Raw genomic sequence first — 21,946 nt, forward strand, 5'->3', positions numbered from 1 at the left:
GTATTTGGGAAAATCGGTCATAATGCAAATGAATTCATTTTCTATCAGCTTTGTTTGACTTGGACGTTAGACACCAGAATTCCAATATCTAATGACTAGGGCTTGGAAGCAACTGGTATGCACCAGATGCTATACAAGCACCTCTCTGAAACCACTACTTTGTTCTCCAGAATCTCAGCTTTCATTTAAAAAGAGTAAGTTTCTAGCTGTTTATAGTTGGAAAGAAAACCTCAGAAATATGAACCACGTGTAATTAAGGGCTTGTCTACCCAGGGAAGCTATTGTTAAATAAAGAATGGGAAGGTTTTTGGATTGGACACCATGGATCAAGCCCTTACAAAGGACCCTGTATGAATTGCCAAATTCATTTGCGAACTTCAGGGTCTGATTATTGCATGACAAAATGATGATGACAACCACCTTTGGCTTTACTGTGGAATAAACCAAAAGAGGGAAAAATAAGAAAAGCAATCCAGAAAAACTGCTCATTGTGTTTAGAAAATATATGAAGCATTACAATTCTGATTGTCTTTTTCTGGACAATAATTCTAATAAGAATGCGGAAATGCATAGCAGAGGTCCATCCCAGTGAGAAAAAAGTAAATGGTACAAATCTAATCTGTTCTCATGGCAATTAAAGTTTTTGATTTAATATTTGTTTGCAATTTTGTAGCTCCTTTTGGAGGCTATGCTGAGATCATATGTTATAACATAACATAAGTTATGTAGGCATGAGCAGAAGTATTTGTGATATTTTCTGTCTCCAAAGTGAGTTCTTTTTAAAAACTCATTTTAATGGAATCAAGCATTAATGTCAAATGTTCTTCATAAGTTAACCTAGAATGGTAGTGTAATCAATGAGTATCATGGAATAGAATCATAGAATATCAGAGTTGGAAGGGACCTTAGGAGGTCATCTAGTCCAACCCCCTGCTCAAAGCAGAACCAATCCCCAGACAGATTTTTGCCCTAGATGGCCCCCTTAAGGATTAAATTCTCAACCCTGGGTTTAGCAGGCCAATGCTCAAACCACTGAACTATCTTTCCCCCCTAATATGTTCCCAAATCAGTGGAAACTATTACATTTAATGTTCAGGACCAGGTTTTAGCCCTCAGCCTCCACCTGTGCATGTGCAAAATGGCATCTGCACATAACTATGCCCTTTAACTGTAAGCCCAGTTTCTCCCATGAATTGGGTATCTTTGCAGTATGCTCACAGCGTACAGCAGTTCCAAAGCCAGCATAGCATATGGACCCCAAAAACCTATTTGAAGCCCTGTACAAACCGATGTTACACTATTTAAAGGGTGCACACAAATGTCTTGTTGTTGTTTTTTTGCATCTGCAATATGTAGACACAAATATGTGCATAATTAATTTTGAGCATGTAGATATAAAGGGTGGCTAGAGACTTGACTGAAAATTTACCCATAATGTTCAAATTAATCGGTGATCATTTCAATGGGTATTCTCACCAAATTAATTACTTTATATGGCAATGGTATGATTTGTATTTAAGGTGCATAGTAGGATTCAAATATTCCTGTTCATTTTATTTTCTGATGCCACGAGGTTAATGCTCTGGAAGTCGTTAACTTACCATTTTACATTATTTTTGTTTACATAATTCTGCTTGGTGAAGCTATGAAAAACCAATTTATAGAATCCTGATTGTTATGGTCACTTGCGACATGAGTTAATGGAGTTATTTTGTTGAGCTAATGTAACATATTTTTAAAATGATATTTTAATGGTGTTTTCTTGTCCCAGAAGAAAAAAAATCTTATAGTGGTTCACAGTGCATTTGAGAACAGAAATGCATATGCTGCCCAGGCTTTATATCAAAGCAGTTATAGAAAACCATTGGGAGTTGGGATGTTGCTAACTGTGGGCCTCCAGGAAAGTGAATGTTACTAATGCCATCCCGTAGAAGACTGAGGGGGATGTTCATTTTTAGGATATCCATCTCACTTCCAGGAGGTCACCCCCATCATCTTTAATGGACAAACATGGTGCAAGGTGGTTTTGTGTTTTAATTCTGCATCAGTGGTTCACAGTCCAGAAAATAGCCAAAAAAAAACCTGCAACCCACTATACCACTCACTCCCTTATGTGACAAAGGATCATGGGATTTGGGTCATGGGATGATTTTTTTTCAGCTATTTGGTGAGTGACAGATCCAAAAGGGATTGGGGGGGGGTGTGCTGCTGGGGTGAGGTAGGCTGGTGCTCTTGGGGTTTCTGGCCACCTGTAAAACGCACTGCCCTGAGGGTTGGTGCTGAATACTGTGCAGGGGGGAGGGGACAAAGGAGCTACTTTTGAGTAGGTGCTGGGCAGGAAGAGGTGGAGCGTGGGCAGAGGCTGCAGCAGGAGGAAAGAGTGAGCTTCCTTGCCAACCTCCTCTCCAGGTCTTTGAGACCCAGAGATTTTACAGCTCTCAGCTGAGGGGCACAAAGCACTGAGTACCCCATTGCAACCCACTTTTGGGTCACACCCCGTTCAATCTGAATTGCAGTGTAGCTTGGAAATTAGCAGAGTATCTTCTGTTCACATTCTCAACTGCTACAGTCTCCTTCAGGCCAGCCCCTGTTTTGATGTGAGAAAGCCAGATACTTTTCTTCTTTTATGCTTTAGAAAATAGAAACGGAGCCCACAATTTAAAAGCTCTACTCAGTGTAGTTCTAATGCAATGACACTCATTCCTAGATGGCTTTTGCTGCCTGAGGTTTTAGCTAAACGGGGCTTTTATTATATTATGGCACTCTGAGAAGAAACAGAGCCCTGTTACCGTGGCAGTCTTTGTGTCCGTTCTGCCACGACTGTATTTTTATATTGTTGTGCAAACCTGCAAGCGCTCGACTTGGAAAATAAGGATTGCAGGATCAGGTCTTAATAGATGGATTGGATTTTTTAATAGATGGATTTGCAGCCCTCCCAGAATATTATTGTTTTTAAGGTGTATCCTTCATATTGTTTAGTCAAATTGTTTTTGTACATTCAAATTCTTTCACCTGCACACATGGGTTAGAATCTGCCACCTCTGTGACAGGTGTTACTGCTGAAATAGTGTGCTTGCAAAGTTGTGGGTACAGAAATAGGAGCTGGTTGAAGTCCCAACAAAAATGAGACTCAGCATCTTATACAAATCGCACACAGAAGCCAAAATATTGGTCTCCCAAAAGCATAAGGTAATATGTGAACTACAGAATAACACTTGACACTGCAGTATTTGGTATACTAGTTCCCTATGTGTGATGTACCCTAAATGTGACTTGGTAAATAAAAGTCAAATCAAGAAATAATTAGCTCAGGCTTTAAAAGCTTGTTGAAACTATCGGTAATCTAATGCAATATGTACAGACGGCTTACTAGGAATTTGCTTAAAGCCAAACAGTTGACTCCAGCATTTCCAGTGTCAGAATGTATTTACTAATGTGGCTTTGAAGATAATCAGCATGCAACCAGAATCTTAATCTCTACACAGCATGTAAAGTATTTTAAAGTAATTTTAAAGTTCAAATGTGAAAGCAAATGGATTCTCAACAAGTTGTCACAGCACACTTACCTCAACCCTGTTGTACCTAGGCACTGTACTATGTGTTATTCTGTGTCAAAGATCTCGAATTCTGGCCCAAGTTGCCTACATAGTGTGGAATCTTCAAGACTGCCATAGCTGCACAGGCAAACTCTCATCCTGAGGTTTCTATCTTGTCCCTAGCAGTGGCTGTATAATGTCTATAAACCACCTAAGCTTCACCTGCTTCTCCATTGTGTTGCCTTTTGTGCAGTGATTTACATCTCTGCAAAATTAGGTCAAAAGGGGTGTAAAATGCTGCCACTGGTGAACAGAGTGGAGAATTCTGATGGGCTAGCATTTTGCAATCACTTTGCTCCAGTGTTAATGACAAAGCAAAGTGCAAGGCAATAAAGAGTCAGGCCCATGGAGTCCCTGTGCCAAAAATGTTTACAGTCTAAGCAGAAGAGGCAGACAAAGGGTGGGAGGGAAAACAGAGAGTCAGAGAGGTGAAGTGACTTGCCCGGATCACAAAGCACATGAGTGGCAAAACTGAATGTAGAACGCAGGTCTCCTGACTCCCAGTTCAATGACCACACTGCCTCGCTTATAATATAGTGGGATGTTATGCATTCTGGTTGGCCAAATACCGTTCAACATGATGCTCCTACAGATTAAAGTTAACTAAAGTATAATTGTTATTACCTATCTAATGAACCCATTTTTGATTAAAATAATGTCTTCGCTGTGGGATAAATCATTGTTCTGAGGCCTGGATGATTGTATGCAATGTCTTAGCACAACAGGACTATGTTGATGGCATAGGGCATTGTGTAACATTTAACTCAGAATTTCTTTGCTTTTCTAGACTTATATCTCAGTCTCAGCATCATGTATTTTGAAAGGGTAGTATTATGGTAATTTTATTTTTGATAATTACATTGTCTTCCATTGGGGATCACACTGATATCTTAATGTGGTCTGGACAGACTTTCTCTGACGATTCATCACTTGATCTTATGTGGACCATTGGCAAACTGATGTCATTTTATTTCATGTTGACAAAGCAATGCCGTGACTAGACTGTAGTGATGTAATCCTGACATACTGGTTGTCTTGCCATTATAATCTGGATTCCAAAGACTCACACTGTTGTTTGATTTCATCTTGGCATCATAGCATCTTTATTTTTTATTTCAATTGATATCTCTGTTTACATTCTCACCAAGACTTGCATTGACATTACTATCAAATCGCTGAAATCACTCTGTGGCCTTTCTCAAGAGGGCATGAAATTAACTGTATTAACAAAATATTGTGAAATATGACCAGCTTTTTGTTCTGTGTTTGGACAGTGCCTAGCGCAATGAGCTCCTGGTCCATGAGGAGGGCTCCTAGGTGCTATTGCAGTACAAATAAATACTACTACTAAATAATAATAATAATACTGTTCTTGCTCAATTGTTTTTCTCAAACTGTAGGGCCACATCCTTAACTGGTGTAAACTGGCATAGTTCAATCAAATTGTCATAACTCCATTGATGAAGCCAGGCCATTTTACGGCAGCTGAGGATCTGGGTGAGACACCAGATGCAAACAGTTGCTTTTAGTTGATCTGTAACTGGAACACGGGTATCGAAAATGAGTTTCTTATAATGAGAATGGATGTCATATGATGAATAGTTGTATCCACATTTCTTATTAATACACATCATATTCCACTTTTAAGAATATATTTTAAAATATCTTAGACCGCTTTTTAGTACTTTTAAAATTGTGCTTTGAAGGCACCAATGCAAGAGTTCAACTTCATCATAACACCAAGCACTGAAAATGAGCTCCTAAATTAAATTACATGGTGTATGTCTCTGTTTGCTTTAGACAAATTTAGCCCTGAGTGCAATCAGCTAAATAGAAATTTCTATTAATATGTAGAATTAATGACATTATAAATTGCAATACAGGCAGGCTCTTGATTTTTATTTTTGCATAATTAGAGATGTTCAGTGCTTGCTGAACCATTACAATGAGGGCCAAACGTATTGCTATTACTCTCACATTCTAATTACCTTGAGAATCCATTTTAGAGATAACATATTGCTGTAAGAGCTGTGAAAGCAATGCCTCAGGTTAACCTAGATATGTCAGCTAAAGAAACTCCTATTTTAGACTATCTAAAAGAAGGACTGTTATCACCAGGATCTTCTTATTTTCAGAAAATGATTTCTGTTATCTGACATAATTTTGATTAGTATAACTTTCAGCATTCTGCATGAAACATACTTAATCCAAAAGCCAAATATGTGTAACTGTTTCCTCTTTTGTACGCCACAATTAAGATTGTGTTTTGCCTCCACTGCTGACTAAATATCAGAATGCAATAGATAACACAGGCGGAGATTTTAAAAATCCCATTTTGTATGAAACTTGGATTCAGGATATTCTGTGGGATATTTTAAACAAAAGATTTCCCATCAGTTTGGAAAAAAAAAAGAGAGGTTAGTTTGGATGCTAGTGTACACTTCCAACTGTCATATGTAAGTGGTGTACTTAAGTGATAAAAGATATGCATTATAGTATGTTAATTAATAATTGTATTTTAAATGTGTATGACACAACAAAACACTAAATGACACATTATACATTATACACATCAACTTGTCTACCCCCTACCAAGTGGGGATGCAGAAACATCAGTATAAAAGTATTTACAGCAGTATAGCTATTCCTGTACAGGAAGGAGAATAAACTATGCTTGTAATAATGCTCCTTTATACCAATATAACTGCATCCATACCAGAGGTTGTATGGCAGCTAGTGAAGGCCTCAGTTGAGTCTTTACTTAGACTTGGTCTACCCATAGTTTTTGTACTGATAGAACTATGTTGGTTAGGGGTGTGATTTTTATTATTATTACAACCTCTGGTATGGATGCAGTTATATTGGTATAAAGGAGCATTATTACAAGCATAGTTTATTCTCCTTCCTGTACAGGAATAGCTATACTGCTGTAAATACTTTTATACTGATGTTTCTGCATCCCCACTTGGTGGGGTGGGGTTACACTGCTTAACAGTAAGGCATAGTTAAAGCAGTACAACTTTTGGGGGTAGACAAGTTGAGGCCCTGATTCAGGAAAGCATCTTAATTAAGGAAAACACTTAAGCACATGCTTATATTTAACAATAAGGGAAACTACTTTTGGTGCAAAACTCTTGCTGTTTTGAATAACTTTGAAAGCACAGCACAAAGTATGCAAAGATGTATATGTAGTCAAGTCCCACCACATATGTACAGAGCAGATTCTGTACTCAGGGAAACACAGGTCCTTCTAAGCAAAACATGAGAATAACCAGACAGCAAAACCATCAAAATCGTAACTTTTGGTTCTATTGAAGATTGAAAACGAAGCATCCACCTGGAACTTCAGTGTTAGTCATTAGTTTAAGAACAAGCATCTTCTCTATTCACTGTAAGGCGTATTTGGAATATAGTAAGGCAGGCACACTTTCAAGACTGACTAGAGATGTCCAAACATCTGAATGCCCTTGCTAATGAAGCCAGCTATATTGCTTGAAGAGCGGAAAGGAGAAGGAGGAGATAGAGGAAAATATTTACAAGGGTAGTAAAGAGAATAATTGTAACAGTCTTTGTAAGTATTGGCCCAGTAACATACTTAGTGGAAGTAAACTGGAAGTGTGTGAACACTCTAGTGGATCAGATGCCTTCAGGTCAGCTGGAAGAATCTGCTTGGGAAGAGTCACAAGTAAAACACAGGGCCTATTCCTCAGCTGAGGTAGCTCAATGGATCCTGCTATTGAACAAAAACATGAGATAGTACTGGAAGCAGGGCGTGCAGATTTTAGAGCAAATGTGTGAACCAGAGCTTAGTATATTTGGAAATGTCTACAAGGACAAAACTTGAAAACAAATCCAAATGAAAATCTGTGTGACTTTATTTGCATGTTGAAGTTATTTTTCTTTGTTTAGTAAAGCTGGCAATTTCAGAGTACTGGGAGTAACGATAGTCACTGTCATGGATAGGTGCTTACCCCTGACGTGTGATTGGTCTAACTTGCAGTAACCTTGACCCATGTCAGGTGACTGGACCATAAAAAAAAGGCTTGTCTCCTACTACCACTCCTGTGTGTCACACCTTTATTATGCTGTTTGAGAAGGAAACTAGATCTGGAGCAAATGGAGCCGCTGGAATCCTTCAGTATCAAATGGAATCTGGCATAGAAATGGGGATGGTTGTTTTAAGGATTTTCCTGGAAGTGAGTGATACCGATGAAAAGGGTTAAATCCGATGCATCTGTTACACTGGGGAGGATAGCAGTGTATATAAGGTGTAGTAATGCAATTCAGCTAAAGTATATGATGAGAGTGTCAGGAAAAGCAGCTTCCATCAGGATGTGGGCCACAGATAACAAGTCCACCTACCTGATGTGGCCCATGTGCTGCAGCATTCTACTATCACACATTCATCCTCATTCCTATTAAAGCAGGTCCGAATTTTGATAACTCCTAAAACTGAGTTGTTATATTTAATTGGCAATCAAGTTATTAAGGGATGAAATCCTGGCCCCACTGATGTCAATTGCAAAACTCCCATTGACTTTGAGTTCTGGATTTCACCCAATATTTAATCAATGGACTGGAAAGCATAGTAGGAGGCAATGTTAATAATGTAACATTTGTGACCTATTTCTAATGTTAATGTCATTCTATGGCTTCCACTTCTTTCTGTAGGATTTAAAACCAAAATAATGCTTTATTAATAAGAATTACTTGATTTATGTTTCAGCTAGTGCATTCTCCCAGTTCTTTATAAATACATGAAAGTATTTTGATGCCACTGTTAAGAAACTAATTCAATAGTATATTGCTAGAATGTATCATTAATAAGAACCAGGATTAGAAACATTATTGAATTATTTAACCAGAAAATATGAAAAATGTGAGGGTAACAAGATTGATTTTCCCCTATGACAAGATTTTGTTTGAATCCTGAATAGCTGGTGGTAGGGTGACCAGATGTCCTGTTTTTAAAGGGACAGTCCTGTTTTTTAGGACTTTTTCTTATGTATTAGAACCTATTACCTCCCACCCCCTGTCCTGTTTTTTCATAGTTGCTATCTGGTTACCCTAACTGGTGGAGCAAACAAATTTATTTAATTGACTAGAAGACAAGTGACTGCTGGAGAGATACCTTCAACTGTAACATTACTGTAATAAAACTAGAATAAGGGCAACTGTCTTGAAGAAGCTTCCTGCATTACAAGTAGCTTTGGTCAGATTTGCATAATAAAACTGCAATGATTTTCTGCAGATCTAAAATCAATGCATAAATGTATGAGCTGTAACAATTCATGCATACTGTACTTTTTAAACTTGGTTGTAATTCTTAACCATGGCTTTCATGGTATCTTTCTGCCTTCCCTCACAGACTATATGTCATATCTATACATCATTTCCTGATCTTTAAGACTGCATTGAGAAATAGATTTCTGATTATTTAAAATTAGTGACCATCCCTAAGGCTCCAATCCTGGAAAAACTTATGCATATGAGTTCTTCTGTCAAGTTCAGTGAGGCTACCCAGGTATGTAAAGGTACCCATATGAAAATGACTCTGCATGGATGGATCCCTACACCCAGGCCCTTGGGCTCAGTTGACTTGAATGGGGCTCCACACTGGCACAGGGGTCTGCCTGTGTGGAGTTGCTGAGGGTGGTATCCACAAAGGGACATAGGCACTGAAAGGCTGAATGTCAGACTGCCTACATTTTAGGAACCGAAGAAATCACAGGAATGCTGTGATCCACAAAGCTGAGGAGGAGGTGGTAGTAATGGTTCTGTCTGTATAGCTTTTATAGCACTCACTGAAGACCCAGATTCAAATTCTCCATCTCTGCCAAAGAGGAAGAAAGGATTTGAATACTCTCAGGTAAGTGCTTCAACTACTGAGTTATAGTGTATTCTCATGTTGGGGTCCCTCTGTCTCTTCTTGTGAAGCAGTTCCTGTGTGGCTAAATAAAGAAAGTGATTGGAACAAGACTCTGGGTCACTCACTTGCTTGCTTGGTGCCCTAACCACTAGACTACAGGGTCACAGAATATTAGGGTTGGAAGGGACCTCAAGAGATCATCTAGTCCAAGCCCCTGCTCAAAGCAGGACCAATCCCCAAATGGCCCCCTCAAGGATTGAACTCAGAACCTTTGGTTTAGCAGGCCAATGCTCAAACAACTGAGCTATCTCTCCACCCCCCCCCTTTTTTTTTGAATTTTTAAACATCTCAGCTTGCACATAGAATGTCAGGGTTGGACGGGACCTGAGGAGGTCATCTCTTTCTCTGGCCCAATGATTATTTTAGTATCTAATGATTAATGTGGCCAAACCTCAGCTGGTATAAACCATTTAAGCCAATTTACACCATCTGAAGATCTTGCCAAAGTATATATTTCTTAATACATTTCAGATATTAAAACGTGTCCCCGGTATAAATGAATCGCACTAAATGAATTTACATTTTTCAAAGACTAACACTATTTTTTTCCTCTGCCACCACATCAGAAAATATGGAGTCTTGCAGGTTGCCCAACATTTTTCATTTTTAAAGCTGTTTTTCATTGCTTACAACATTGCCAAACTTCAACCATTTGGGCTGTAATTTTCTATGCCAGGTGTCTGCCTGGGGCTGAACTTTCTGGGAAAGTTTCAGCAAAAATAGTTCTGCCATTTCTGAGAATGGGAAACATATGTTGTTTTTCTAGGGAAACATATGTTGTTTTGCCCATTTTAAAATTCTTACAACCGTTTAGCTGAGAAGGTATAGCACCTCCATGCTTTGGAACCAGGGCTTGACAGTCCACAGGGAGGTGGCTGTTGTGTGAAAAATGTGCCTTTGGCTTCTCCTGTGAAAATCCACGCAAATTTGGCCAAGTTATAAACCTTTGAAAAATCTCATCTCAGTCTCCACACATGCTGGGTAGAAATGTGTTCGCATTTGGCTAAATTCTCTGACAATTCCATGTACTGAGCATTCTCCATCCCAGGGCTGCAGGGACCAAGCAAGACTTTTCTGCACAGCTCCTCCCAGCTGCTGCGGGACTCTGTAGTGTCAAGCTCAGGAACTGAGTGCAGAGAGGCTATCTTGTGTTCTCATCTCCCCTTGCTGGCACCCAGCCAGCATGAAGGGGGTGGAAGCAGCCTTCCTAAAATGAAAATGAAATGAAACAATAGCTGGACCTAAGTGGCAGCAGACAGAGCAGATTTGGACAAAGAGCATCCTGGTGAGGAGGGCGAAGCGAGGAGATGGGGACTGGGAGCTAGTAATAGGGAGAATGACTGGGAACTGGTGAAGGAAAACGAGGGCAGTGGGAGTCAGCTGAGGAGTGTGGAAAGAGTGAGATGGGACGATGGATTTGGCTGAGACACATTGGCTGGACAAGCAGATTGGGGCAAAGAGACTAGGATGGGAAGTCTGAGATACAGACTATAACTGGGGGCTGAGGTAAGAGAGGGACTGGGACTCAGATGGGGAGCTTTGTGGGGAAGTCTGGAACTGGTTGGGCAAAGAGACTGGGATGAAGAATCAGGAGAGGACCAGAATAGGGATAAATTGAAGAGGATGAAAAGACGGGGTCATGCTTCGGGGTACAAGGACAGAAGCATCTGTGACCATGAACTTCTTTCTAGAACCTGAATGGAGCTGTTTTTTCAGTGTTCTTTTTTTTTTTTTAAACCCTAGGTAATGACATCCGAAAACAACATTGAAAGTAGGTTTGATTTTTTTTATTGTTGTTTTTTAATATACTACTATATTAAAACATTTTCTTGCAGACTTACTTTAACTGTTTTGTGCATTGTCTTGTGTTCAGTGGCTGGGCATTTTTTTAGGTTGTTGTTCAAACATCACTCACATCTTGACAGTATATTCTTTGTGTAAGAGATGCCCAGGGCTTTGTGGTTTAAAATTCTGGTGCACCATTAACAAGATGTATAGGTAGTACATTTGTACAGCACTCACAGTATCTTCACTGCATGTGACTCTCACTCGTATATTTACTATTCAGGCCTCCTGCCACTAGAGGGCAAAGCCATTTATGCTACGAGTTTACTGCACATTAAAGTTCACCAAATAAGCTCCTGGCCTTCCTGAAATTTTACTAGTGAATAAACTGAATCCCACTTCATTAGGGAGTAGCTTGAATCCCTAATTACATTCAGATTTAAAATGAATATCATACTATTAATGTTTTCCAAGAATGAATTATTAATATTGCATTTATTAATTTTTTAAATGTAGCATCTTGCTTTCCTGGCAAAAAAGTCATTCTCCTTGGAAACATTTAGGTCTTCAATAAATGCGGAAGGATCACTTTATAAACCACAGTGACTGTGGGTTGTAATTACCTACATATACCTAGAGACTATGATACTGCAAACTATCAGACTGCAATCTTGACAGCAAATAAAAAAATATCTAAAGGTATCTATTCAATTAGAAATGCAATCTTTTGTGTTGCACCTTTTCAATGTAATCTTTGGAGTGTCACGTGCAGACTTCTGCGTAGTGTCTTATTCCAATGTGAGTACCTAGAGAGAAACTGTTTTTCCAGTGACTATGAAAATGCTGAATGGTGTCAATTCATCTTTCTGCTCATATGAAAGGTTTGAGGAAAACAAATACACACAAAATAGCTGCTTGTGATCTTTAATGAGGACTAATAAAAATGGGTTGCAAATGTCACTGCCACAAAATCTCTTTGAGAATTAATAGGGAAGGGGTGGCCAAACTTACTGGCCCTCCGAGCCACATCTCTCGGTCTTCAGAAGTTTGAGAGCCGATGCACACGTGCCAGGAGCCACAGGTCGGGGCTTCAGCCCCACTGCGGCTGAAGCCCTGAGCCCCAGCAGGTGCGTCCCGCAGGGCTGAAGCCCTTAGACCCCCCTCTCCAATGAACAGAGGCTCCTACCCCACCACCCCACTGCAAGGCAGAGGTCCTGAGCTCCACCCTCCCCAGTCTGGTAGGCGGAGAAGGGGAGGGGCGGAAAAGGGGGATTGTGAGCTGCACTTTAATGGTAAAAGAGCCACATGTGGCTCGTGAGCCAGAGTTTGGCCACCCCTGTAATAGGATCCGATTCATGTATTACATTTTAATTTTAAATATTTCCTTGGGGGATACACAGATTTCGTGCTTTCATGCATGCATGTTGGGTACTGCAATGCCGAGTCCTTATCAGGCAGAGTGTCATTTACTGGAGCTCTGACCTGGCTGGGGTCTGTCGGTGTTTCTGTAATTTAAATGTAAGTAATAACTCCCAATAATAACATTAGATCCTTATGGGAGTTTTGTCAGAGTAAGAACTGCAGGAATGGGTCCGGTGTACATAGGAAGAGGAATAGAATAAGTGTACATTGAGAAATCTTAGGCCAAAAGGACATTTTATTTTTTAAAGAAATTTAGAAAGGGTGGAAAATCGGGTTGAGATGAAAAGCGATAGCCATGGGGTCACCGCTGGAAATGTATATAGAAGTACTAAATTTATATATTAACACGAACGAGTCTTTTAGTATATACATAGAGAGATAGAGAGAGGTATAATTTTTCAAGTACAAGCTATCCTAAAGATTTTAAAGACCCCTTTAGGAAATATAACACTAATATAGCTTCAGGAAGGAAGTTGCCATATTCCTTGATCTGATCACTGGGGTTATTTTTGTTTTGTTTTTTAAACTTGTATAACATCAGAGGATCTCAAAGCTCTTCCATGCCTTACGAAATTGAATTTCACATCACATCTCAGAGGTAAATGAATAGCGCTATCCCCATCTTTTTGATGAGGAAATGGAGACACAAAGCAATTAAGCAACTTAAACAAGATGTCTGTGGCAGAACTGAGAACTAAACCCAGGTCCTGTGACTCACAGTTATGTGGCTTAACCACAAGGCCACCCTTTCTCTGCAAAGTAAGTTTATTGTAATTACAGATTCTTCACATTCGAATAATTATTTATTATATATATACATGCCAGAGATTAGAGTGATAACAATGAAAAAAATTGTTCATTAAAGCCTAATACTTGATGTTAATTCTATGTACCAGTTTAATTGCACAGGCCTGTAAGGGTAGCTTACATTTACTTTCACTCATTAACTAATATTATTATCAGATTGCAGACAGGAAAGGGAAAGCATACAGATATGCATGCTGGATACTGCTCAGACACACAACATTTTGAAGTACATTCTGTTTCAACAGATCACCATTTTCCAAGATGGGTTCCTATAGTTAGGCTCCTAGATCCATATACAGGCATCTAAATAAAATTGTCCTGAGATTCAAAGATGCTGAGTAATTATAACTCCCATTAACTCCAGGGTGAGTTGTGGGTGCTCAGTATCTCTTAAAATCAGGCCACTATTTTGTAGGTTCTTAAATATGGATTTGGGGACATGACAGTAGACACGGAAATGTGAAAATGTTGGCACCTGTCTATCAAGAGAGGGATACTTGCTCTAGGATTAGCATTGCTTATAAATCAAAGAAAGAACAACAGCTTAGGCAGTATCAAAGGAATACGGAGCCTTAGGGCTCAGTCCTACCCTCAGATATGTGTGTATGAATTGCAGCAGATCCTGTGAAAGCAACTACCTGGTGTCAGTGGCCCCATGCACCTGAGGGCAAGACTCAATCCTGCTCATGTTGAGTTCAGTAGCAGAGCGCCAACTGACTCCCATGGGTGCAGGGTCTGGTCCTTAGTTTGGAGAGTCCACATCCCCCAGGCTGAATCCTCAGCCATCCATTTCATTGATACAGTAGTAGAATACATGTTCTTTATACTAGAATCATAGGACTGGAAGGGACCTTGAAAGGTCATCTAATCCAGTTCACTGCACTCATGGCAGGACTAAGTATTATCTATACAATCCCTGACGGGTGTTTGTCTAACTTGCTCTTAAAAATCTCCAATGATGGAGATTCCACAACTCCCTAGGCAATGTGTTCCAGGGCTTAACTACCCCGACAGGAAGTTTTTCCTAATGTCCAACCTAAACCTCCCTTGCTGCAATTTAAGCCCACTTCTTCTTGTCCTGTCCTCAGAGATTAACAAGAATAATTTTTCATCCTCCTCCTTGTAACATTTTATGTACTTGAAAACTGTTATCATGTCCCCCCTCAATCTTCTCTTCTACAGGCTAAATAAACCCAATATTTTCAATCTTTCCTCATAGATCATATTTTCCAGACCTTTAATCATTTTTGTTGCTCTTCTCTGGATTTTCTCCAATTTGTTCATATCTTTCCTGAAATGTGGCACCCAGAACTGGACACAATACTGCAGCTGAGATCTTATCATCACAGAGTAGAGAGGAAGAATTACTTCTCGTGTCTTGCTTATAACACTCCCGCTAATCCATCCCAGAATGATGTTTGCTCTTTTTGCTACAGTGTTACACTATTGAGTCATATTTAACTTGTGATCCATTATAAACCCCAGATCCCTTTCTTCAGTACTCCTTCCTAGGCAATCATTTCCCATATTGTATGTGTGCAATTCATTGTTCCTTTCTAAGTGGAGTACTTTACATTTGTCGGTATTGAATTTCATCCTGTTTATTTCAGACAATTTCTCCAGTTTGTCCAGGTAATTTTGAATTTTAATCCTAACCTCCTAAGCACTTGCAACATCTCCCAATTTGGTATCATCTGCAAACTTTATACATTATCTAAATAATTTATTAAGGTATTGAACTGAACCAGACTCAGGACCAATCCGTACAGCACTCTACTTGATATGCTTGACTGTGAACCACTGATGATTACTATTTGGGAATGGTTTTCCAACCAGTTATGCACTCACTTTATAGTAGCTCCATCTAGGTTGTATTTCCCTAGCTTGTTTATGAGAAGGTCATGAGAGACAGTATCAAAAGCCTTACTAAAATCAAGACATACCACATCTACCGCTTCCCCGTGTCCACAAGGCTTGTTACCCTCTCAAAGAAAGCTATTAAGTTGGTTTGACATGATTTATTCTTGACAAATCCATGTTGACTGTTACTTATCACATTAGTATCTTCCAGGTGTTTGGAAATTGATTGGTTGATTATTTGCTCCACTATTTTTCTGGGTATTGAAGTTAAGCTGACTGGCCTACAATTCCCAGAGTTGTCCTTATTCCCCTTTTTATAGATTGCCACTATAATTGCCCTCTTCAAGTCCTCTGGAATCTCTCCCACCTTTCATGAGTTTTTGAAGATACTCGCTAAGGGGTGAGAGAGCTCCTCAGTCAGTCTTTTACATATATAACATTGGATAATAGCAGGAGAACAGTTTTTCTTTATAGTATTATTTGTATGAGCAGTTGGCTTTAGTTTTTATGGAGACAGATATCACAGAAATAGCCTGTAACACTGACTGATGATGTGATGTTTGCTCTTTCAGGAAGCATTGCTTTTGGAGGCAGAGCTTCTGGGAATGTCAGTATTCAAAATACTGAAGACTGATAATTTAGGTAAGGAGGCAAAATGCTCATCATTCAAGGGGCTTTGGGGGGTACCTCTGTGTGAAAAGATAATCCTATCTGGGCTCTTTGATTCCAGAGGTTAATTGCCTAGTGGTCAGATCTCAGTTTTCCTGGGTTCTAACTGTGGATCTACCACTAATGTGCTGTTTGGTCTTTGGCAGGTCACTTAGGAAAAATATTTTCTAGTGTGTTTACTAAATTTGGATTACTCAATTTCTGGGTGTCAATTTTAAGGCACCTAGAGGCTGATTACTATAGGAAAATAATTATATTCTAGCAGCTTCGCACTATAGCTATCGATGCAGTCATTATTTAATAATAAAGAATATCTATGTAAAACAAAATCTAGTGAAATGTACCATTAAATTGCAAACACAAGGAAGTGAGCAAAAAATGAAATCCTAAATTAGTTGTTGATGGAAAAAGATGGTAATTGCCATAATTGATATAAGTGAATTATATATAAATGAATGAAAAGCCTTTGGTATAAAAGCTGGGGAATGGATGGACATCTTAGAAGTTTTCACTCTTTTGTATTTTGTGTTTATTTGCTCAGAAAATTATGTGATGTCATGCATAAGATGATATAATATATGAGGTCACACTCATGCCAGGAAGCATCAGGTGGCAGGTGAAGAAGTGCTGTCAGGTAGTATGAAACCCAGTAATTTCTTGACTATATGAGCTGGGTTTTTTTTAAATTGGCAACTGAATTTTCGTGAACAGTAAGACTCTCCTACTTTTTAAAAACAGGAAGTGAATATAAATATTATGAAGTCTTCATTTCTCTAATGACTAGTGTTTGGCAGCAGATTTTTGGTGACCAAAAAATCTCCACTAATTTGATCCTGATAATAATAAAACCTGAAAGTATTACTAATGCTGGACTTCAACAAAAGTTTAGAATCATAGGATCTGTTCCTGCCCAATTCAGGCAAAACTCTTATTAACTTCACTGTACCCTAGGCTCTCTTATTTTTATTACCATTTAAAGGTAATTTCCCATTGACTTGGTCTGATACTTTGAATATTAAATTTTAATTTTCTGACATTAAAGGTTATTAAAAAGTTGGATTCACTTTTATAAGAAGGAAAAACCTGGAGGTTTAGTAGGTTTGTACAATCTGAAGATGCATAATAATGGACAGGAACATATTTTTGGCTCTAGTCCAGCATGGTACTTAAACACATATTTAAGTTTAAACACATAAATAGTCCCATTGACATAAATAGAACTACTCATGCTTAGAGTTAAGCACCCACTTAAGTGATTTGCTGGCTGAGGGCCACAGTGCTCAACACTTTGTAGGATCAAACCCTTAGTTATTAAAATATTATAAACAGTTACATTAAATAACAATATGCAGATTAATAGCTTCACATCTATATTTATTTACTGGGTATAGTAATAATGCTATATGCCGGTATTTGGGGAACACATATTTAACAGTTATTATATATTCTTCAGGATGTCTATCCAACTCTGAGTCCATAGCTAATCAGAGGTTTTTTTTAAAGAAGAAAAACTCTGAACCACTTTTATAGCATTTTAATCAATAGTACTGAAATATGCAAATTAGCTAAAGTACGATTGGTTGAGCGTCATAATCCTGCCCACCCTTCCTGTCACCCTTCATTACAATTTTGAAATCAAACTGAATAATAATAAAGTATTATTTACAATTTGTCAGTGTATTTCTCTTAGACAGAATCTTATTAAAATTAAGCAGATAGGAGGACCGGGATAGAAGGATAGTTTTGTGTAAGATTTTTGTCTGAACATGTTTTCATGTTAAAATAGCCTTTAAATGTACAAGACATAACATAGGGAAACTAGGTTAATCTTTTCAGACTCATTTCTGAGTTCTAATGAAATTACACACCACCTGAGCTTCAACCTCCCATTACCAGGATGCCAGAAGAACTGTGGGATATGGATAGCCCATTATTTCTCTGGTGTCTCCTCCACTCTGGTCATTCAGATGTATATAATGAATTGTGGGTAAACAAATAAACACATCGAATATATTCAGATTTTATTTGGAACAAAATGTCAAAAGTTATGTATCATTTAGAGTAAAGGGGGGCATGGATCAGTGTTCACGTTGCACTGCCCATCAGTACCCGGCTCAAGCCAGGGAAGATAGTGATCCAACCAGTGGACCAAATACGGAGATGAATCCTGGTCACGTGCCACCTGAGGCACATACTGTACAGACGCTCAGAAGATTTAGGGTAAAATTAAAAGAAATGGCAATCCTATGTGCAGTCAGGTTATATGAAATCTAGTGAATAACGCGCACACATACAGAACAAAAACAACTGAAACCTAATTGGCCAATAATAAAAGCATATTGAGGCCTTGGTTTTTCATTCTGATGAAATTTCTGTTGAAGTCTAAAGGAAATTTTGCTTGAGTAAGGAGTTCAGAGTTAGGCCCTGTGTTACTTTAGCATTGCAGAATATTAAGCAAATGCCTATCTGTAAGAGCACGTTTAGTTCCATTGAAGTCAATAGGACTATTCACATGCTTAAAATTAGGCATGTGATTAAGTACTTTGCTGGACTGGGGCCATAAGCATTATGGGGAGCCTGATCCTGCACAACTGAAGTTGATGAGAGTTTTGCTATTGACTCCGGTGCTGACATGATCTAGCCCTTTCGTGCTGTGTAATAATACAGTGTACAGTAGGAAATTAATTAAACCACTGTGATTCCCCTCAATGGACAAGTGAGTAAAAGCTTCATGTGCTGGTCCAGAAGCAATGTGGCTTATTTAACAGCAACTGGAGAGTTGCAAGATTGTAAATAACCCTTTTTTTCAGGTAAAACTAAAGCTTATTTTCTGAAGGAAACACATTCCTTTTTCATTACTTTTCTGTAGAATCAAGCCCTTGGAATAGACAAAAAGGTCCTGTTATATTTTAGGACTTGAAGTGCCTACTAAAGTCAAATCTCTGTAAAAGTAAAGACTAGAGAAGTAGACAATAGAGCCATTACTCCTTTGGGGAGTTTATAGAAAGAAACGATTTAATCCTTAATCAAATAGTTAAAAAAACAACTCTTCAATGCAATTAATATTTTAAATAAGTTTTAAAAAATATGTAGCTGTATATCTTTGGGAGAGCAAAGAGGCTTGCTAATCAGGACCTAATTAATAGGCAGGCTGGGAAGATTTAGTCAGTCAGTCTCTGGGTAAATCTAATGATTTCAACCACCTCCCAGCTGCAGAAACCTTTATATTTGAAGAAAGCCCAGATCATTAATCAAAGACTGAAGAGCCCTTTCTTCTATGGGGACAGAATTCCTAACAGGGGCCTTCTGCAGTGATCAGTCTCCAACTGACTACAAATTATCAATACTGATTACCAGCTTGCTGCAATGGGGAGGGGATGGCTTGCTCAGCACTGCAGGGCTGGCCAGACTCCCACAGCTCCCGTCTCAGTCTGTTTGCATCTACAGCTGTCCCATGCCTTTTCCCTACAGGTGACATTGCCAGCTTAGAATGGTTTCCACCCCCCAGGGATTATTTCTCAGATCAAAGAAAGAGAATCCCAGTGTTGTTTTTAAATGTAGAACTAATGTCTGGAGGATTCATGTTAACTTTGGACAAATGATCAAGAATGAAACAGGATTATTATTGCCACAGTGATTCAGTAGTGAGTACATGGGCTTGTGTTTTTTTTTTTTTCTCTGAGGGCCAGATAAAGGCGTTTAAACCTTGCTTTCCTTATTCTGGGTGGCTGTTGTGAACTTGGGGTAGAGGGTGTTTGATAGGGAAGTATTTTGAAACTCTTTGATTTCTAAGGTATCATCCACATTTTTCCCCTTTCCAAAGGAAGCAGAAAGGAATTTGATGATCTGGAGATCCTTTAAAAGACTGGTCTGCTGGCTAATGCATTTCGCCCCTTTCCACACCCTCCACTGCAACCTCTATTTCCACCCATTTGCACCACAAAGCAGTTAACCGCAGTCAGTGAAACAAAAGGAGTCGGGGGAGGATGTCTTGCTTGTGCCTCTTAATTTTAACCCTAGACAGGGGCGATTCCCCAGAAGGTTAAATAAAACCGCCACCATGGCTCCGAGCCTCGGCAATCATTGGACATCTCGCCTTTTTTGCTTCTCAGATACCAAAGGGAATGAGAGATTAGGCAAAGCCACGCACGTTAACTACACCCAGACCTGGAATGAGTGAGTGGGGATGGATGGGGCGGGGCTGCTGAGTCCACACATACAGTTTGCGTTCGCTCTAGTGGGACAAAGTAAAAAAGACAAGCCTGTCACTCCCGACAAAACAGGACGTGGCGTGGGGAGAGAAGCTGCTGCGTTATCTAGAAAAAAATATCCTGGTAGGAGGAAACCTTTATTAGCCAATGGCCTACTTTTCTGTGTGCAGTCAGACTGCGGGGCTACAAGAGTCCAGGCTGCAGAGCAAGGACGAGGTGGCTCTTTCAAAAGCCGTTTGGGTTTGTTCTCCTGGTGCTGTGCACACAGCCTTTGCGTTGCTAGCCCTCCCTCCTCCCCACTGCTTAATGTCTAAGGGGACCGGGGAGGTGACAGGGCGCGGGCTCCCTGGGCGTGCCTGGGAGGAGACAGCTGCAGCAGCCGTATGGGTGGGGTCTGTCTGCCTGCATTGTGCTGGGCTGCTGGAGCCTGTGGCGCTAAGCGCTGCAGGTGCCCTCTCCCCAGGAACAGCGGTGCACAGCGTTACACAAAGAAACCCAATGTCACCCCCAGCCCCACCCCACCCCACCCCACCCCCTCCCTCCTTAAAACAAAGGGCGGACCTGTTCTCTGCAAGGCGATCGGGTTATGTATCGAATTAGCGAAAGAGAAAAGTCTCTCTCTAAAGCCCGTCGCTGGGGGAGATGAAGGTGTCTTTCCTTTTCAGCCACGAAACTGATCAGTTTCACTGTGCAAGTGTTTTGCTTTCAACACATAATCTCCAAGAAATAGCTGAAATGAAGAGCGAGCAATATCTTGAGACCTGGCGATAAGGGGCTTTATAAAACCACACACATACCACATTTCAGAATAGGTAAGGGCACTTTTTTTTGGTGCCACTCACAAAAAACTCTCTTTAAAACCAAATAAATCTCCTTGAAATGAGTGTGCAACTTATTTGCCTTAATCACCCAAGAGCAATCTGCCATCAGATCTCAGGCTAAGACTTCCAAAGAGCCCCGGGCTCCCAACCCTCCTCCCTGCTTTTTTATTTAAAAAAAAAATTAAACAAAAAGATTTAACATTGTCTCGGCTTTTTCTAAACATTAAGGCCTCTTAAGGGAGTACCCAGGACAGCCGGTGGTCCTAGGATATAGTGGCTGTTGCATTGGCTGAAGAAAAAGAGATGCGATTTCTTACCCATTGCTGTTTTAGCCATGGTGGGATGGATGTGCAGATTCTCAGAGGCTGTGAAGGCAAAGGGGTCCAGCTACAGCAGTGGAGAGGGAGAGAGAAGACTGAATAAGGCACTGAGTCAGCAGCGTGGGGCTGTGCAAGAGAAGGAGCAAGAGGCAGGAGCCCATGAATAATTATCACTCCTCTACCCAAGCAGATTGGCTCTAGAGGTCCCCTGACATGACTCCTGCGGAGCTAGAATCCCCAAGCATTAAATATTGATCCACCAGTGGTGCTGGAGTACAAAGTGCTAGAATGGAGTTTGAAATGGAAATCCGTCCTTGAGTGTCTCTCCCCCCCTCTTTTTAGTTTTAATAGTACAGTCCATGTCAAATGTTTTATGTCTTACATGAAAAGCCTATTGGGGTTGAAAGCTCTCCTGTTGCTACCTGGAAAATATGCACACAGGCATTTTTAACACAATTTAACACCGATATGACAAAGGGGGAAAATAATTCAGGGGTTTTCTGAGCCGTTTCAGCAATAACAGTAG

The 21,946-nt window shown here is 39.8% G+C and overlaps 1 protein-coding gene across 1 annotated transcript in view; it reads right to left on the reverse strand.

Moving 5' to 3' along the window:
- The window catches only part of STMN2 (stathmin 2), a 62,058-nt gene extending 40,405 nt beyond the window's left edge, over nucleotides 1–21,653 (reverse strand). Inside the window, exon 1 of the mRNA XM_045005560.1 lies at nucleotides 21,418–21,653. Coding sequence (XP_044861495.1) covers nucleotides 21,418–21,436 — 19 coding nt within the window. The 5' untranslated portion in view covers nucleotides 21,437–21,653. The remainder of the gene's footprint in view (nucleotides 1–21,417) is intronic.
- Nucleotides 21,654–21,946: the final 293 nt, after the last annotated feature.

This window comes from Mauremys mutica, chromosome 2, assembly GCF_020497125.1.
Source record: "Mauremys mutica isolate MM-2020 ecotype Southern chromosome 2, ASM2049712v1, whole genome shotgun sequence".
NCBI lineage: Eukaryota > Metazoa > Chordata > Testudines > Geoemydidae > Mauremys > Mauremys mutica.